General features: G+C 37.0%; 1 protein-coding gene across 1 annotated transcript; it reads right to left on the bottom strand.

The window, feature by feature from the left end:
- Nucleotides 1–5,587: 5,587 nt before the first annotated feature.
- On the bottom strand, nt 5,588–15,664 carry LOC133866732 (succinate--CoA ligase [ADP-forming] subunit alpha-1, mitochondrial). The gene is made up of 7 exons (XM_062303355.1): nt 15,323–15,664; nt 14,533–14,742; nt 13,860–14,030; nt 13,169–13,292; nt 10,164–10,225; nt 6,825–6,906; nt 5,588–5,923 (listed from the first exon to the last, which is right to left on the bottom strand). The coding sequence occupies exons 1-7, from the start codon at nt 15,530–15,532 to the stop codon at nt 5,784–5,786; spliced, it is 999 nt and encodes a 332-aa protein (XP_062159339.1). The 5' UTR covers nt 15,533–15,664; the 3' UTR covers nt 5,588–5,783.
- Between the last annotated feature and the right edge of the window lie 257 nt (nt 15,665–15,921).

Raw genomic sequence — 15,921 nt, 5'->3', positions numbered from 1 at the left:
TCGAAAGCGTTCAAGACATGTATTTTCGTTGGGATTTGTTAAAACCCAATGAATCCACATCGGGCCCGTTAGTATAGAAGTTCTCTGTGGAATAGGAACCCTTCGTATTCCTCCATGTTGTTGTTTCCCACTCAGATAACCGAACGTACATAAGCATTAGTTCTAATTCAAGCTCCAAAACATCTGGACGACTAAACACAGGGTCGTCACTATCAAGTGACGATGCAATTGACTCTCTGTCAGCATCAGTCTCGTCACCCCACGACTTATCAGAATCTAAACACGCATCTAGTTCATCCTCCCAATGCCTAGCATCTGAACTTGACGGTCCACTGTCGTCCATTTATGACAACCTATTTGAATCATTGAGACAACTATTTGAAGCCTTATATTTGGAAGGAATATGCAGTTACAACTTCTCTTTTCATGTAATAATTTTATATAAATAAAAGTATTCGAAGTTGGTACTAATTAGTGTATAATGTAAATGTATATCAAGAACAACAATAATCAAGCATCAACAATAAAAGCAGTACCTATTAATATCATCAACAATAAAAGCAGTACATAAAAGCAGTACATAATCAGGAAGCAAAGCCTAACAACTAGTGGCAATGCAAATAAACATAAAACAACAAACAAAGTCTAACAGTCAGTGGCAATACAAATAAACATAAGCAACAAACAAGGTCTAACAGTAAGTGGCAATGCAAATAAACATAAGCAATTCAAACATCCTTGTTAATCCCTCTTTGCAGCCATGCCACTCTCATCTTTGGTGTCGTACTTATGAAAATCTTCGCTTTATGTTTATCAATGAAGGAGTGCACTGCCTTCCAGTAGTTTTCCTCTGGCACAGGAGTCTCAGCGAGTGCTTCATTAAGGAGCGCCATCGCTTGAAGCGTTAGATCTGATTCTCGACTTGACCCTTCCCCATTTCCTTTCCCCAAGTTGGCAAGGCCCTTGTTAAAATGTTTACGCATCTCGGACCATTTCTCGACTTCCGGGTCTGTGGATCTTGTTGCCGTACACTTGCTGCTGCGTTGAGAATGTTAGGGTGTGGCACACTTTTTCCCTTTCGGCTTGGGCTTCACACGGTTTGGTTGTTGAAGCTGAGGCTCCTCCAAGTCAATAACAGCACATGGATTGTTTAGGTCGATGAACTGGCTATCAAATTGACAGTCCTCATCTGTGTTGGGCGGCGATTGTGTGCTAGCATGTCCAAGATCCCTAGTAGCAAAGCTGCCCGTGAATACGTACGACAACAATGGGTAGTTGCGCGGTGGGTTGGTTCTAAATCTATAATACTTATCAGCACCATAGTTCTGCAAGACCCAAAAACAAAAATCAAAAACCAAAGAGCAAAAAAAAAAAAAAAAACAAAGTGATGATGCTGAATAACGTTATTAAGATTCTCACAATTTTAAACACTCAACTTAAGGCTTCACTTGTTTCAACAGGAAACAGTTCCACAAAAGTAATAACAGAGAACCCATTATTCATAACAAGTTCTGGGTAATTTTTATCAAGTCTCTTCAATCACCTTCAGATGGAATATTTAGTTACTCACATCAACTCGAAATAATCATCAAAATAGACAGAGCCCAAGAAGTCAAAAATCAACTCGCAACTTTTCCTTCAAATATATCCCAACAGACCTTAAATTACTCATTTAAAAAAAAAATTGTGATGATGTATCATTTACTAGTGTTTGCAAATGAATAATTTAATCAATATGGTATATGAAATTTAAAAAGACATTAGAAGAGACGTTTACATGTTTGAGTTGCTCCCAAGCTTGGTCACTGTTGGTGACCGTGTTAGTTGATTGATCCCATCCGAAGCCTATTCCAACCTTCCTCGTTAATAGCATCGTAAAATCTTTATAATTCGATTTCATGCGATCAATTTTTTGCTTAACTTGCTCCATGTTGTATTGCCCCAGGTTGCACTGCTCATTGAGGTCGTCGGTGATGACAGGCAAGTGAGTGCCGAAGGAACGGACACCTTTCTCAACCAGCCCAACCAAAATATACACCAAACGTTCTTCACTTTCTCATGGCCAAATAGCATTAGGAGGCTTGAACTGGTTGGAAAACCTATTGTTATGATTTCGCAGGGATTTCTGTGCTGTCCCTCGGTTGTGCATCTAAAAATATTATAGAGCAATGAAACATATTTGAAATAAACTCTTGACATAGACGGATGAGCCTTATATTTTGGTCAAAGAATATGGTTTCGGGGAGCTTTTCCAAATCCAAGGTGTGACTCAATAAGGAAGATTTATATAAACCCAAAATACAAGCAACCAAAACAAGTTCCTATTTCTTCTAGTTTTCTCCACTATTTTGTTTTTTGTTTTATTTTTTTTTTATTTTTTTTTTTATTTTTTATGGTTTTGCAGAGTTCTCAACACAGCATGAGAGTTCAGCCAAGACAAAATCGTAAAGAGATTGAATATTGTTCCCTATATGTACTCGGCATCCACACAGTGCATAAACAAAACACAAACCACATACATGTAATTAGGGATCTAACCTTACTCCATGATCGAGTCAGTGGCCCTGTGAAGCTTGCGAATGCACGGCGAGGTAGCTGCTTCTTGGTGGGGGTTGATCTTCTAGGATGACCCAAGCTTCTGAGTGCGTAGGTGGTCTTAAAAATAAAGGTAGATTTCCTTATTTTCTTCTTGTCCATGCTTTAAGTGAGGGCAAGGAGTTCTGCCTTTTTGTAGATGGACTTGTTGGTACGGGGTATCTCTGTTGAACGAAGGGACGGTTGATGGCTAGGGAGTAAAAATTCAAAAGCTACACTGAAAGAGGTGATGGGGAGATCCTTCTTGGATTTCCGTCTGATTAGTAGCAGGTTGGAATTTATTTGGTGGTTGGGGTAATAAGTCACAAAGGTGAGGAAGAAGATGGGTAAAATCGATGGGTAATGGGAAAAAAAATTCTGACCCTTGGCCGTACTTCTGCGCATGGCGTGGGAGCTATATTTTAGGGTCAGGACTACCACCGGCCACCTACTGGAGAAGATGGGAGGAGAGAAATAATTTAATCAATATGCCGACCTGCTGTTAAGGCGATTATGGACCATGGCCGAACCCACGTGAAGGCGTGGCTCTTCTGGGTCGACAAAAAAGTGAAGCAGGAAAAGAAAACATATGCAGCAGCTCCTGATCTCATTGACGAAGAACGGAAGAAGAAAGAAAATAAGGAATCAAAAGTAAAGCTGAAGACTGAGCAGATAGAGAAGACATGGACTCGAAAAACGGGAGAAGAAAAAATTAAAAAAATCGCAAACAGTGAAGCTAAAGTCAGAAAGGGAACATGGAGTCAATGACAAAATATATATATTGATTCGGTTCAGTAGTTTAAATCTCTTGTCACTGTTCATGATAGGAAAAAAGGCAATAAAAGAGGGGTGGGAGTGGCTTCCCAAACTAGCCCATAGTAATTTTATAATCTAAGAAAATACCGAAAGACAAAAATAACCCCGCCTTATTTACCTCTAATGAAGAAAGAAGAAGGGAGACTCGTAAATCCACATGACAAAAGACAAAAACAACCCTGCCTAATTTAGGTCTTATGAAGAAAAAAAGAATGGCAGAACCATAATTTTGCACCATCAAATAGAAATCACTGTTGAAAGGTTATCACTGTTGAAAGGCCTTTACCTATTTTATATATATATATATATATATATATATATATATAGGTAAAGATATATAAAAGCACATCAAACAAGAACTACAATTAAAGTCTAAAGACAACAAAAAAAAAGGTTGGGCAACCTAACAATAAGCCCCAAAACAATTAGAGTAAGCAAAAAAGAAAAGAAAAGGAAAAGCATTAAATGAATGACGCAGTCCTATGGGCGTGGTTTGATTTTTTTCAAGACAGAGAGTATTAAATAGTTAAAATGAAATGTAAGTTCATTACAAGTGGGAGGGTGGGACTTGTAATTTGATTTGATTTGGGATTCTACACCCTTTTTCTTTTTCTTTTTCTTTTTTTTTTTTACTTTTTTTTTCACACCGTCCAAGAAGGGTAAAAGCAGTGAATTAATGGCTATGACATTTATTTTCCAATTTTCCTCTCTTACTTTTCAAATCTTAAACTCTCTACCTAAACCCATCTAAAAAATCTCTCCAAGTCTCCATCTCAAAGAACCAAACGAGCGAGAAACAGTGTGAGAGAGAACGATGAACGACGATTCACCATGAACCTCTCGTGCTACGGACAACTTGTGAGCACATCCCCCACCTTTGCGGTTGAACCAGCTCTCCACGCAGCCATGCCCCAATCGGACCTGAATTGCGCCGATGAAGCCGAAACGTCAATCGTTTGTACCTCATTCTCTTTCTTAAGATCTTAGTATCATCCCCCCACACAACAAAACCAAGTTCCGCCCCTGGCCGGCCCTAAACTTTTTCCACTGATAAATGCAACACGCTAAATTTGTTTGGGTACGGTGCCTTTGAATTTGTAAACTCTCATGCATATTATTGGACTTTCTCGCTCAGGCATGGAAATAGATGGGTCTTTGACCGACAACATGATTGAACTATTTGAACCTTACACCCTCCCGCCCCTCTTGTCTTCCCCAGATTTCCCTGTAAACTGTTATCAGTCGGTATGGATACTGGTTAATAGCATCTTGTACACTTCACTTGAACTTTGGGATCTTACGTTTACTGATGTTAAAAATGAGATAGATCCATGTATTCTTCTTACTCTAGTTTGATTTGGCAATTATTATTATTATTATTTAAAATTAATAGCATAATTCTTGACTTCTTGTTTTGTTCTTGAATGTGTCCCCTCCATTTTTAATTTTTTCCATTGTCAGTCGCTCTAAGAATCAATTTATTTAATGAAGTGTCACCAAAATAAATCTATACTTTTAAAAACTAATTCTCAAAATTTAGCACAATAAATATTATAAATCCGCCTTGTCCTTAAAAATCAAAATCCCTTAATTTTTTAGATGAACTTTGGGGTATTACATTTGAGTAATACTATATACCACATTTTTATCCTTTAATTATCTTACAATACTGACATAACAATTCCAACTAACCCTTTATTTTATTTTATTTTTTAACAAGATTTTATCTAAAAAATAATTAGGATTGCCATGCAAATATTATAAAATAAAAATATAGTTTATAGCATTACCCGTTACATTTCCAAAATCCATGAATTAACATTTTGGAAATCTATCTTTGTAGTGTGACTTCAGTCACTTCACTTCCTGGCAACAAGCGCAAGGTGAGCACATGTTGCACATGCCGAGCATCCATTACCATCCATGTCGCGAAGGAAGGGGGACTGTACAGAGTGGGTCTCCCCCACTGTCCATTTTAATTTTTTTTTTTTTTGAATATAAATAAAATTTCTGAAAAGTTCAAATCTGACGTGGCAACTTCTACATGGTCATCCATACACACGACATCATGGTATTGGTCTGACGTGTAAAATAAGACTTGTTAAAAATTGAAAGCAACAACAACATCAGGAAAGAACATCTGTAAGTCAATATTATATGCAATTTTGGACATTTCAGCCATGCTGTGGAGAAAAGATGTCTCAAAAACAATGTGTAGTTTATTGAATGAACACCAGTCTATTAGGTAGAAAAAGGGAGAACTCCCGCCCTTCCAAAAACTCTATCACCATTTGAATCAGTTACTAAAAATCAAGGTGGATTTTTCACACCGTTTCCAATATTTGTGCAAGAACAAAATGTATAATATTGCTAAGGAAGTTCAATCACTCAAACTAACTCACAAGGCCCCTTTGTTTGAAAACATCAAGCATGGCAGCACCAATCTTTGCAGGAGACTCTACCACTGTAACCCCAGCTTCTCTTAGGGTCTTGATCTTGTCTTGCGCTGTGCCCTTCCCACCTGACACAATAGCTGCATGCCCAGAAACGAGCAAATATATTAAGCCCAATTAGTTATACATATTAGTTGTACAAATTAGAACACTTCTCAATGAGAGAGGATCTAATCAACTTCTGTTGACTCAGTGTGTTCAATGACATGCTAAGAATGTATAGATTCGGCAAGCCATCAGTCAATATCAAGTCTAAGGAGTAATGCTACTTTTAAGACTCATTTATCACACTAGCTAACGTGACGTGTTTTAAGTAGTTTCTCATATCAGCCACTTTAAAAAAAGACAGTAAAAGCCACTTAAAACACACTATCTCAGCAAGTGTGAAATAGGTATGATAGATGAGTGTGAAGAATAATAGGTACTTCAAGCACAAATTGCAAAACAAAGATCTAACTAAAAAATGTTTAACTTACAGATTAATTGAAACACAAAGTTCAAATAAAACACTCTACAAGTTCAATTGTTCTCCGCATCACCAGGCAACTGCAGCCAAAAATGCAAAAACCAAAATTTTTTGGCTACTAAACAATACAACACAGGATGGCCTGCAGAGTCTCTATTCCTTTCACATATGCATTACCAACTAGCAGTTAAACATCTCCCCTTAATTAGAATCTTCCTCTCGTACTCCCTAGATAACTTACAGAAAGAATTTCCCTCAATTACATTCCTGAGTTTACAATCAGTCCAACTTATACTCTCCTATCCTCAATTTAGCATGTAAAGCAGGTAAAAAAGCACCCAAGGATTCCACTTCCCAATCTTGCAGTAACATAATAAATCTACCCCTTGTAATTTTTATCGCAGATCACAAGTTAAAAATGTACATGTATCATGATTCATTACAAATAATATACACTGCAATTCAATGTATTCAAATCAAACAAATCATATTCAACCATTGTCGAAGTATTATACCTCCAGCATGACCCATACGACGGCCAGGAGGAGCAGTTAGTCCAGCAATAAATGCAACGATAGGCTTCTCAGTCCCACTTTCCTGTTTGACAAGTTATAGGATCAGTTTGAGCACCCACATACTGACAACAAGAAATGCTGCAGCACTGATGTATAAAATCTGGTGTGGACTATAACTCTTTAATTTTCAAAGGCAAAAGTAATCAACTTAAGGAAACTATAAAGAGGCATCTTCTCCAAGATGTACAATGTATGCCAAAAAATAAAAGCCAAGTATGACAAGTAGAAGAAAAAGAAGAAAGAAACTATGAAAGGTAAGAAACAAAAAGTTAGCATGCTTCCATCAAGTGTTTAAGTGTTTGGTTTGACTTTAAAGGTCAGAAAAAAGCATTCAAATATTTGTTCCACTTCTCCTTGCATATTTTTCTTTCTTTCTTTCTATTTTTGGATACGTAATAAATTTCATTAAAAATGCAGACTTTTCCTCAACATATTAAATAAGAAATAATTTGTAGCTCAGCAAGATATTCCATAGGGTAAAGGGCAATGCCAGAGACTATCATCCTCTTGTTGGGCTACGGCTAAACCTCAATACTAAACTCATACACTGTTTGTATACATAAATTAATGGTGTTGAACCATCCAGGGCTTGGTCCTTGTCTATCTCTGGAGTGAAATGGGCTTAAAGATCTCAATAGCAGGGAGTTGTTCTCTCCTTTAATTTATTTATTATTTTTTTATAAGTAAAGTTGTTCTCTCCATTTATGGAAAGCCCCCCATAGTCAAGCTTTTAGATATCTCCAAGTACATTTAGCAGCTACTAAATGAGGGACCGAGGATACAGCATAAACTTGTCTACGAGTCTAACAGCAAATGAAATCTCTGGGTGAGTCAAGAGTGAAATCCTGGAAACCACCCGTCATACATACTCCTCATTTGGAGCATGTAGGATAAAAGCACCAAAACATTAAGGCAGTAATGCTATAAGAACAATACTTACAGATATTCTTATAACAATATTTGTATCGAACAAAGCTCAGTACCAATGGGATAATTTTTAGACCAATTCTTCCACATAACGTGGTGCCCATGTGATCTCTTTTAGCCCTTATGAATATATTATACAACTGAATAAAAAAACTTTGGTTTATTGTAAGGCCTAGTCAGAAGAGACCACAAGTAGAACTCAAGGCACAACACATGTTTCAATGTTTGTCATAACCACGCAACCTCAAAGACAAAAAAACACAAGCAACTATAACCCTCGAGCCACTAAACAATGATGAAGAGGATGATACACAATCTCATCACTGCTCTCATACGTGCAACACAACACCACAATAAGGCACGACAACTTGTTGGATACCTTCCAAAAGGTGGACGTTCAAAGTCAGGCACCTAGCCCCCTGCTGGCTCTCCCTTTTCCTGGAAGAGCATATGTAGAAGTAAGACTACTTCGAGAGTGGCATTCTTTGTTTGGATGGTTGTGTTAGGAAAGATTTTGACTTTGGTTAACCTGAGAAAAAGGAATGATTGGTGTTGTATATGCAAAAAGATTGAAAATTACATTGATCATTTTTCGCTCCACTACGAAGTGGCTAGAAACTTGTGAGTTTCGGTGTTTTGTCCTTTTTCAATAGAGAGAGTCATGCCCCAAAGGGTGATGGAGCTATTGGCTAGTTGGGGAGTTAAATTTGGAAGCTACCACAATATAGAAGTTTGGAGGATGGTTCCCCTGTGCTTAATGTGGTATATTTGGAAGGAACGCAATGCTCGAAATTTTGAAGATTGTGAGAGATTGATAATTGAGTTAAAAGCTATCATGTACAAATCTCTCTATATGTTTGGATGGTTGTTTACAATAGTTCTCTCTTTTCTAATTTCCTAGAGTTTATGGATTTGTGTTTTTTATTTTACAAGAAAAAGTTTTATTAAAAAAAAAAACCTAAGGCGCCCCTAAAAGTACACAGGAAGTATACACAAGAACAACCAAAACAGCCCACAAAAAGAAACCCAATAAACCTGCAAGGACCTAAATCCCTCAAACCCGAAACCCACATGGATCACTCAACAGCCCACATGGATTTGTGTTCTTCCTAGTTAGGTCTCTCTTGTATACTCCCTATGTACTTGAGTTGTGCCCTTATGCCCTTTCTAATAATGTAAGAAACCAATAAGTTACAGGACATGGGAACTCCCTTCAAATCAGCTAAAACAAACAACAGGTGGAACAGACTGACAAGCATGCAGCATGATAGAATGATCTAGTATGGAGCTAATTTTTCTTTCCTAAATCTGTTCCGGGGGAGCTAATTTTTAGACCAAACAAAAAGAACTTGATTAGCATGAGAAATCATTTCAACTTTTAATTAAATGAGCTAATATGAACTAGATAAACCTCAAAATCTGAACTCAGCTTTTGGATTCTTTAACTTTAAACTAAATTAAACACAAAAATCATAATTCAGCAGCAACAGGACTTGCCTCTAGTCTCTCTTTTGTCTTCTCTGGATTCTAATTGAACTTATATTCAAAGATACTAAAAGAAGAATCCTTTTTCATGAAAAGGCAACTAAAGTATGGGAAAGCGCCAAAGTTTTTGTAAAGAAATTAAGAAACTTTCAACAATTCAAGGGGAAATCATACATATTAGGAATTTCCAAATTTTTATTGGGGAGGATACATTTTATCCTCCTGTAGCTAGGTCATAAAACAGAACCTCCTTAAAGTTTAGTATGTAACACGAGTTAGGTTCAAAATTTAAAGTCAATGTGTACATAGCCTATAACCAATCACATTACACCACATTAATTAATTGTACACTTTATCTGCACTATCATCCTATATAGCTAGATAATGACGACAAGCAGCTGAAAACTAGAAAAATTAACTATTGTGATTTAGGTTGTTTACCATGATTGAATATGTGATAGTATGAGGAAAGCTGTAACAATGTTCAGTGACTATTTTTTTTTTTTTTTTGATAAGTAAGAAAATTATTAAAAAGCATAAAGCACCCCTAAGTACACCGGAGTATACACAGGAACAACCAAAGCCAGCCCACAAAAGGAAAAATCCAAATAAACCCACAAGGATCATACATGTCAACTTTCATACTTTGGACATGACCATGAGGGGATAAAGTGTTACAAAGTATACTTTAAGGAAGTGGCTCATGTACAACCTAATCACAAGAGGTAAAATGTATTTTCCCCCTTTACTTTTTGGGAGGGGAGGGGATTCAGGGGTAAAGGAATGATTAGATGATTTCTACGAAATAGTGGGAAGGCAAAGAGGGTCCGGGGGGAGGAGGGGAAAGGAACTATTGTTACTACATACCTTTATTAATGCAGCAGCATCCTCTTCTGCAGTTCCACCTATCTCTCCAATAAGTACGATACCTGACATGCACAAAACATCATTATTTGATCATCTGCACATTATTTTCCTGACTATTTGAACACAGTTTTAAACTCTATCTCAGATTATCAACAGAACTGACACATGAGGTGAAGTCTAAAGAAGAGTAAATACAATAAAGATGCAATGGACAAAAGAATACATCAATCACAAGTCACTTCAACCACCTTATCTAAATATAAGACACAAAAAAATATACATATATATTCTTGTGCAATCAAAAAAATTGGATAAGATACCCTACTACAGCAATAAATTTTGCCAAACAGAGTGCACAACTTCATTTAGGCCACAACAGATAAACTATATCATAATCTTTGTACTCTTTCAACAAGTAGCACCAAGAGAACCAAATAACCTAATGCACAAAGAACCAAAGAAATGATCAATGAGAGCATTTTGGAAGCAATAGGCCTTTAATTGACCAAAGTCGTACTCCTCCTGTACCACCACAACAGTTTTTTTTTTTTTTTTTGTTGATAAGCAAGAGAAATATCATTAAAAATGCAAAGTGCAATCAAGTACACAGAGAGAAAGGCATCTAAGAAGAAGAAGAAAACAAAACAAGGAAATCATTAAAACTAATCACTAAAGGTGCGAGGAACGCAGCCATCCAAGAGTACAAAGAATGAAAGAAAAAGGAAATGAGCTCCTCAATGGTTCTATCTTTGTCTGCGAACGGTCTATCGTTGCGTTCCCTCCACAAGCACCACAAAAGACAACAAGGAACCATCTTCCACACGACCGCACTCTGAGAGCGATCACCCATCCACCAGCAAACGAATAAATCTACCACCCGACAAGGCATAACCCAAGACAGACTAAAGCGACTAAAGATGGCATTCCATAGAGCGTGTGTGATCTCGCAATGGAGAAGAAGGTGATCCACACTCCCCATTCATTTTGCACATGCAACATCTATCAATCACAATGATACGCTTCTTTTTTAGATTGTCCAAGGTAAGCATCTTCCCTAAGGCTGCCGCCTAAGCGAAGAAAGCCACTTTCAAGAGAACCTTGATCCGCCAAATACTTTTCCAAGGAAAATGAATAGCCTCTTTGCAAGCAAGAGCCTTATAGAAAGATCTAACATTAAATTTCCCTTTGTGAGAAGGAGACCACCAAAGCTAGTCTTCCCCTTCACGATCCACTCTGGAGGGGTACAGTAAAGAGAAGAAGGAAGCCAAGTCGTCCATCTCTCAGTCGTAGGCCGCTCGAAAGAAGCTAACATCCCACTGATAGGACCCGCTCACCACAACCAAGTGGTCTGCAACGTGTGCATTCTTGTCGCGAGCTATGTCATACAAAACTAGGAAAGCTTCCTTGAGGGGCATCTCACCACACCACACATCATCCCAAAATCGGATCCTGGACCCGATTCCCAAAATAATCTTTCTACTCCTTCACTAGGGACCTTACATTAAGGAAGTGTCTCACTCTGATTCTTCTATGTCAATTTTTATCTACTCTAATCTTGGGATTTAGAAGATATCTTTTAGTATTCTGAGTATTTGGTATTGGTGATTGAAAGGGATAAATCCAAACTTGATTGGATTTAGATCTAGCGAGCTTTAACTACTAAGCCAAAGTCAAGTAATTTTTTTATGAGATTGCTGAAATATCTTATGAGCTTGTTGAAATGTTTGAGAGTGTTAATTACTATGCCCAACTAAACCTAGCTAAGTGAAGTGTACTATCAACAACCACAAACATTTCGACAATGTTACAAATATAATTTTACTTCCCTTTAGTGGCCTAAAAACAACATATCAATAATCCTGCTACAACCTAGGTTACTTGAGTTTGGGCTAGATTGTCAACCCATCAAATCCATTTTTTTTGGTTTAGCTGGCCATATATACTGACATCACACTTCCAACTAAGTGGAGAACGAGTTTTATGAGATCTTTAAAAAAACCATATTTGAACCTTAGTTAAAGTAGAACCTAGAACACTATAAAATTAAATATAAATTTCACACTTTATGAACTATATTTGTTGACTCATTTCTGGATAAGGTACTTTAAAACTCTACACAAAAACAGCCAAAAATCCCATGGTAGTAGACAAAGACAGAGAGGGAGGGTTGACAAATCATTTGAAAATGCCTAAACAATCTCTATGATACCTGATGATTTCCATAAGACCCAGTGACTTTGACGCCCAACAATACTCCTAAGCTTTTGCAGTTGTGCTGCATTTCTCTATATAAATTAACCCCACACCAATAAACTGTGTCACGCTCCATATGCAAACAACCATACACCCTTGAGGGTAATGAGCAAAGCCTTTGTCTACTAACAACGATTAGAGAGAAGAGAGAGACATACATGGCCTTAAATCTTTCCAACTACCAATGATTAATCTACAATAATCTGCAAATTCTTCCTACCATTGTAAACTGAAAGGTACACTCAAAATAACCAAACAAGCTTTTAATAAGCACTAAAATTTGACTAAAGAACGAAAAAGACATAGACCTAGTACATGAGAAGCATTTAAAAGATTCGCATACTTTAACACACACACACACAAAAAAAAAAAAAAAAGATCTATAATCACAAAGTTCTAATAAATCCAAGAATTCATCATCAAAAAAATATCTAATAAATCCAAGTGAAACCCCCAAACATTCTCATCCAATAGTGAACACAAAGATAATGACTTCATTTTAAGCAATGACATTTCAGGTCCACAAAAGTCCTAGCATGCCTATCACTCCAAATACTCCACATAAGCCATACCATTATGGAATTTCAAACATTACTGTCATAAAATGGCCCCCCCAAAATGCCAATAACTCCATCATTGATTTAGGCATTACCTAAAAAATCTCAAACAAGGAAGAATACTAGCAACTATAACTTGCTAGACACATCACAATAAGGGGGAAAAAAAAATCAAACATTCAAAAAACAATTCACCTTCTGTCTGAGGATCCACTATGAACTTCTCAATGCAATCAACAAAGTTTGTCCCATTAAAAGGATCCCCTCCAATACCTACACATGTTGATTGTCCAAGGCCAACAGCAGTTGTTTGGAAAACCTGCAAAGTAAACAATCATAAACATCAAACCTATGAACAACTGGCAGAACTTAGTCCCCCCAAAAAAAATAGACATCAAATAATGATACAAAGTAATTCAAGGCATCTTCACACCCAAATTGACGAAGTGGCTGAAATTTGTTGATCCAACTTTTCACAGGTCGTGTAAAACAGCATATGGGTGTAGGAAAAATGAAATAAATTGTTCTTGTTAGAAAGGCACAATGATTCAGTACAATTAGCATTCATGAAGCTTTTTAACTTGCTATTAGGGGTCATCTTCACAGAAGAAATACTTCCATGACAATTGATTCTCATAAGCTCTCCATGAGAGTGAGATCAAGAGGGACAAAGCAAGAAAGTCAATTTCCATAAGGAAAAATATTACACATTAACACAATATTACAGGTGTCGGGGTCAACTTTAAACAAGTCACCTCCTCTAGGCCCCACAGAAGATCATCAAGTTACAATAATCACATCAATTTCTGAAATATAAATCATGAAACTACCATTACAGACTTGGTCTCATAAGAAGGTACTCCATTTGTTCAAAATTAGGACTCACCGCTTCATAGGTTAATGTACCCGATCGGGAAACAATTCCTACACGACCAGGTTTGTGGATGTACCCTGGCATAATTCCAATTTTACATTCTCCAGGCTTGATAATACCAGGGCAGTTTGGCCCAATCAACCGAGTTTTAGATTGCATGTTAATAGCACTCTTCACTCGTACCTGAAACCATAAATAATAACGTCAAGGCCATTTTCCAAAAAACTTTGAAAAGAAAAAAGTAATATGTATATACTAGGCATGTCAAAAGATCATATATGACATGACCCTATTCTAGAAATTCGATAAAATTTGTTATCTAACATCTAATAGATATCCGGGTATGGCACACCAAATAATTGTTCTATCAGTTAGACATAACCCCAAAGGAAAAAAGCAGGATTAGAGAGTTCAATCCGAATCATGTAGATAAGAAAAAAATATTTTAATGCCAAAGATCCAATAGAAATATGAACCAAAAAGATTTTATCCATTAAAAGAATTAGATATACCTTCAAAGAAAAAAAGTCCCAATACGAGTTACTAAATTAGTCAAATTGATGCCATAAGCAAGCACTCTTTAGGTTAAGAAATGTAAATTGCACTGCCTCAGTCAACCGATTTTGAGTTTCACTACATTCATCCTCTTTCTAAACAGAATCCTCTCACGTAAAATTTATTGTACCATATCATGTTGGGGGATCCCTTCCGTGATGCACACAACAAGATCCAACTCAGCTTCCAACGCCTCCATAATAGCTGCAGCAGCAAATGGTGGAGGAACATATATGACCGAGGCATTGGCCTTTGTTTCAGTCTTTGCTTCTGCAACTGTGTTGAAAACAGGAAGTCCCAAGTGTTCTGTTCCACCTTTCTTTGGCGTCACACCACCCACCTATTTAAAAAAAAAAAAATGTTTAAAAAGAAAACAAGATCACAACATTGCCCTTGGAAATTATAACTACAAATAAATGAAAAGGATATTATAACCATATGAAACTAGATAGGTTCTAAAACAGATATGAAAGTAGATGTTATATTTAGGCACTTAAAAAACACATGCTGACACGGTCTAGATCACAGGCTAAAGACCAACTTCACTTTCCAGCCCTTTTATGAACCCATGGTTAAATTTTGACAAAACATGTGCAAAATAATTGCTTTTAACAGTCATAGATTCGATCAAGTAAGCTTACAAAACTAAGTTCTAAACATCTTATTATTATGTTAAAACAAAGGTCACAAACATGAAACAAAGTATCTGACTATTAAGAAGCCACAAGAATTTGAGCTATAACTAAATTCTGAAAAAAAAAGGATATCTTCACTAAATATCGTGGATTTTAGGTGAATTAAATTACATTCTAAAAAAGTAAAAACAAAACACACATTTTATTAAGTCGCATAAAATAGCATATAGCCCACAGAAATCTAAATCAAACTAACACACATATGGGAGAGCGAGTGAAAGATACCATTTTGGTGCCGTATTCGATGGCTTGTTCGGTGTGGAAGGTGCCATTCTTGCCGGTGATGCCTTGGCAGATGACGCGAGTGTTCTTATCCACGAATACGGCCGGCGAGGTCTGCGGAGCCGAAGCGTATTGCCGAGTCTGAGCCGCTGTGCTTGAAGCTCTGCGTGAGGCGATCGAGCCGATCAGCTTAGCCACGGCTTGGCGACCCATCTTTCACTTTGATCGGATTCGTCGCCCTTCCTCTGCTACTGCCGTCTCTCTCTGACAAGGAGACTTTTAAAATGGCTTGTTAACCTACGTCCAGTTGGGTTCGGTTCGGTGTGGCTAGAATGGGTCGTGTCTTCACCGATCTCGGCCCAAAGTGAAACTTTTATTCAAAATTGGGAGTGATTGTGTTCGGCTGTATAATTTTCGTGTAGTTATTTTTTTAAAAATAAAAAATAAAAACCTTTTGCAGTAAGAATTTCCAATAAAGACGGACACAGAATTTTCTAACCACGAAAAAATAAAAAGAGAAGAAGAATAAAAGCAAAAAAGAAGAAGCAATAAGTGAAAGAAGCTTAAGCCTTTTGCTTGGCCCTAGCTTATAGCCAAAAGAA

This window comes from Alnus glutinosa, chromosome 4 (genome assembly GCF_958979055.1).
Source record: "Alnus glutinosa chromosome 4, dhAlnGlut1.1, whole genome shotgun sequence".
In the NCBI taxonomy this organism is placed as follows: domain Eukaryota; kingdom Viridiplantae; phylum Streptophyta; class Magnoliopsida; order Fagales; family Betulaceae; genus Alnus; species Alnus glutinosa.
The sequence above is the reverse complement of the archived record's forward strand: the minus strand, read 5'-3'. Positions and strand labels throughout refer to the sequence as shown.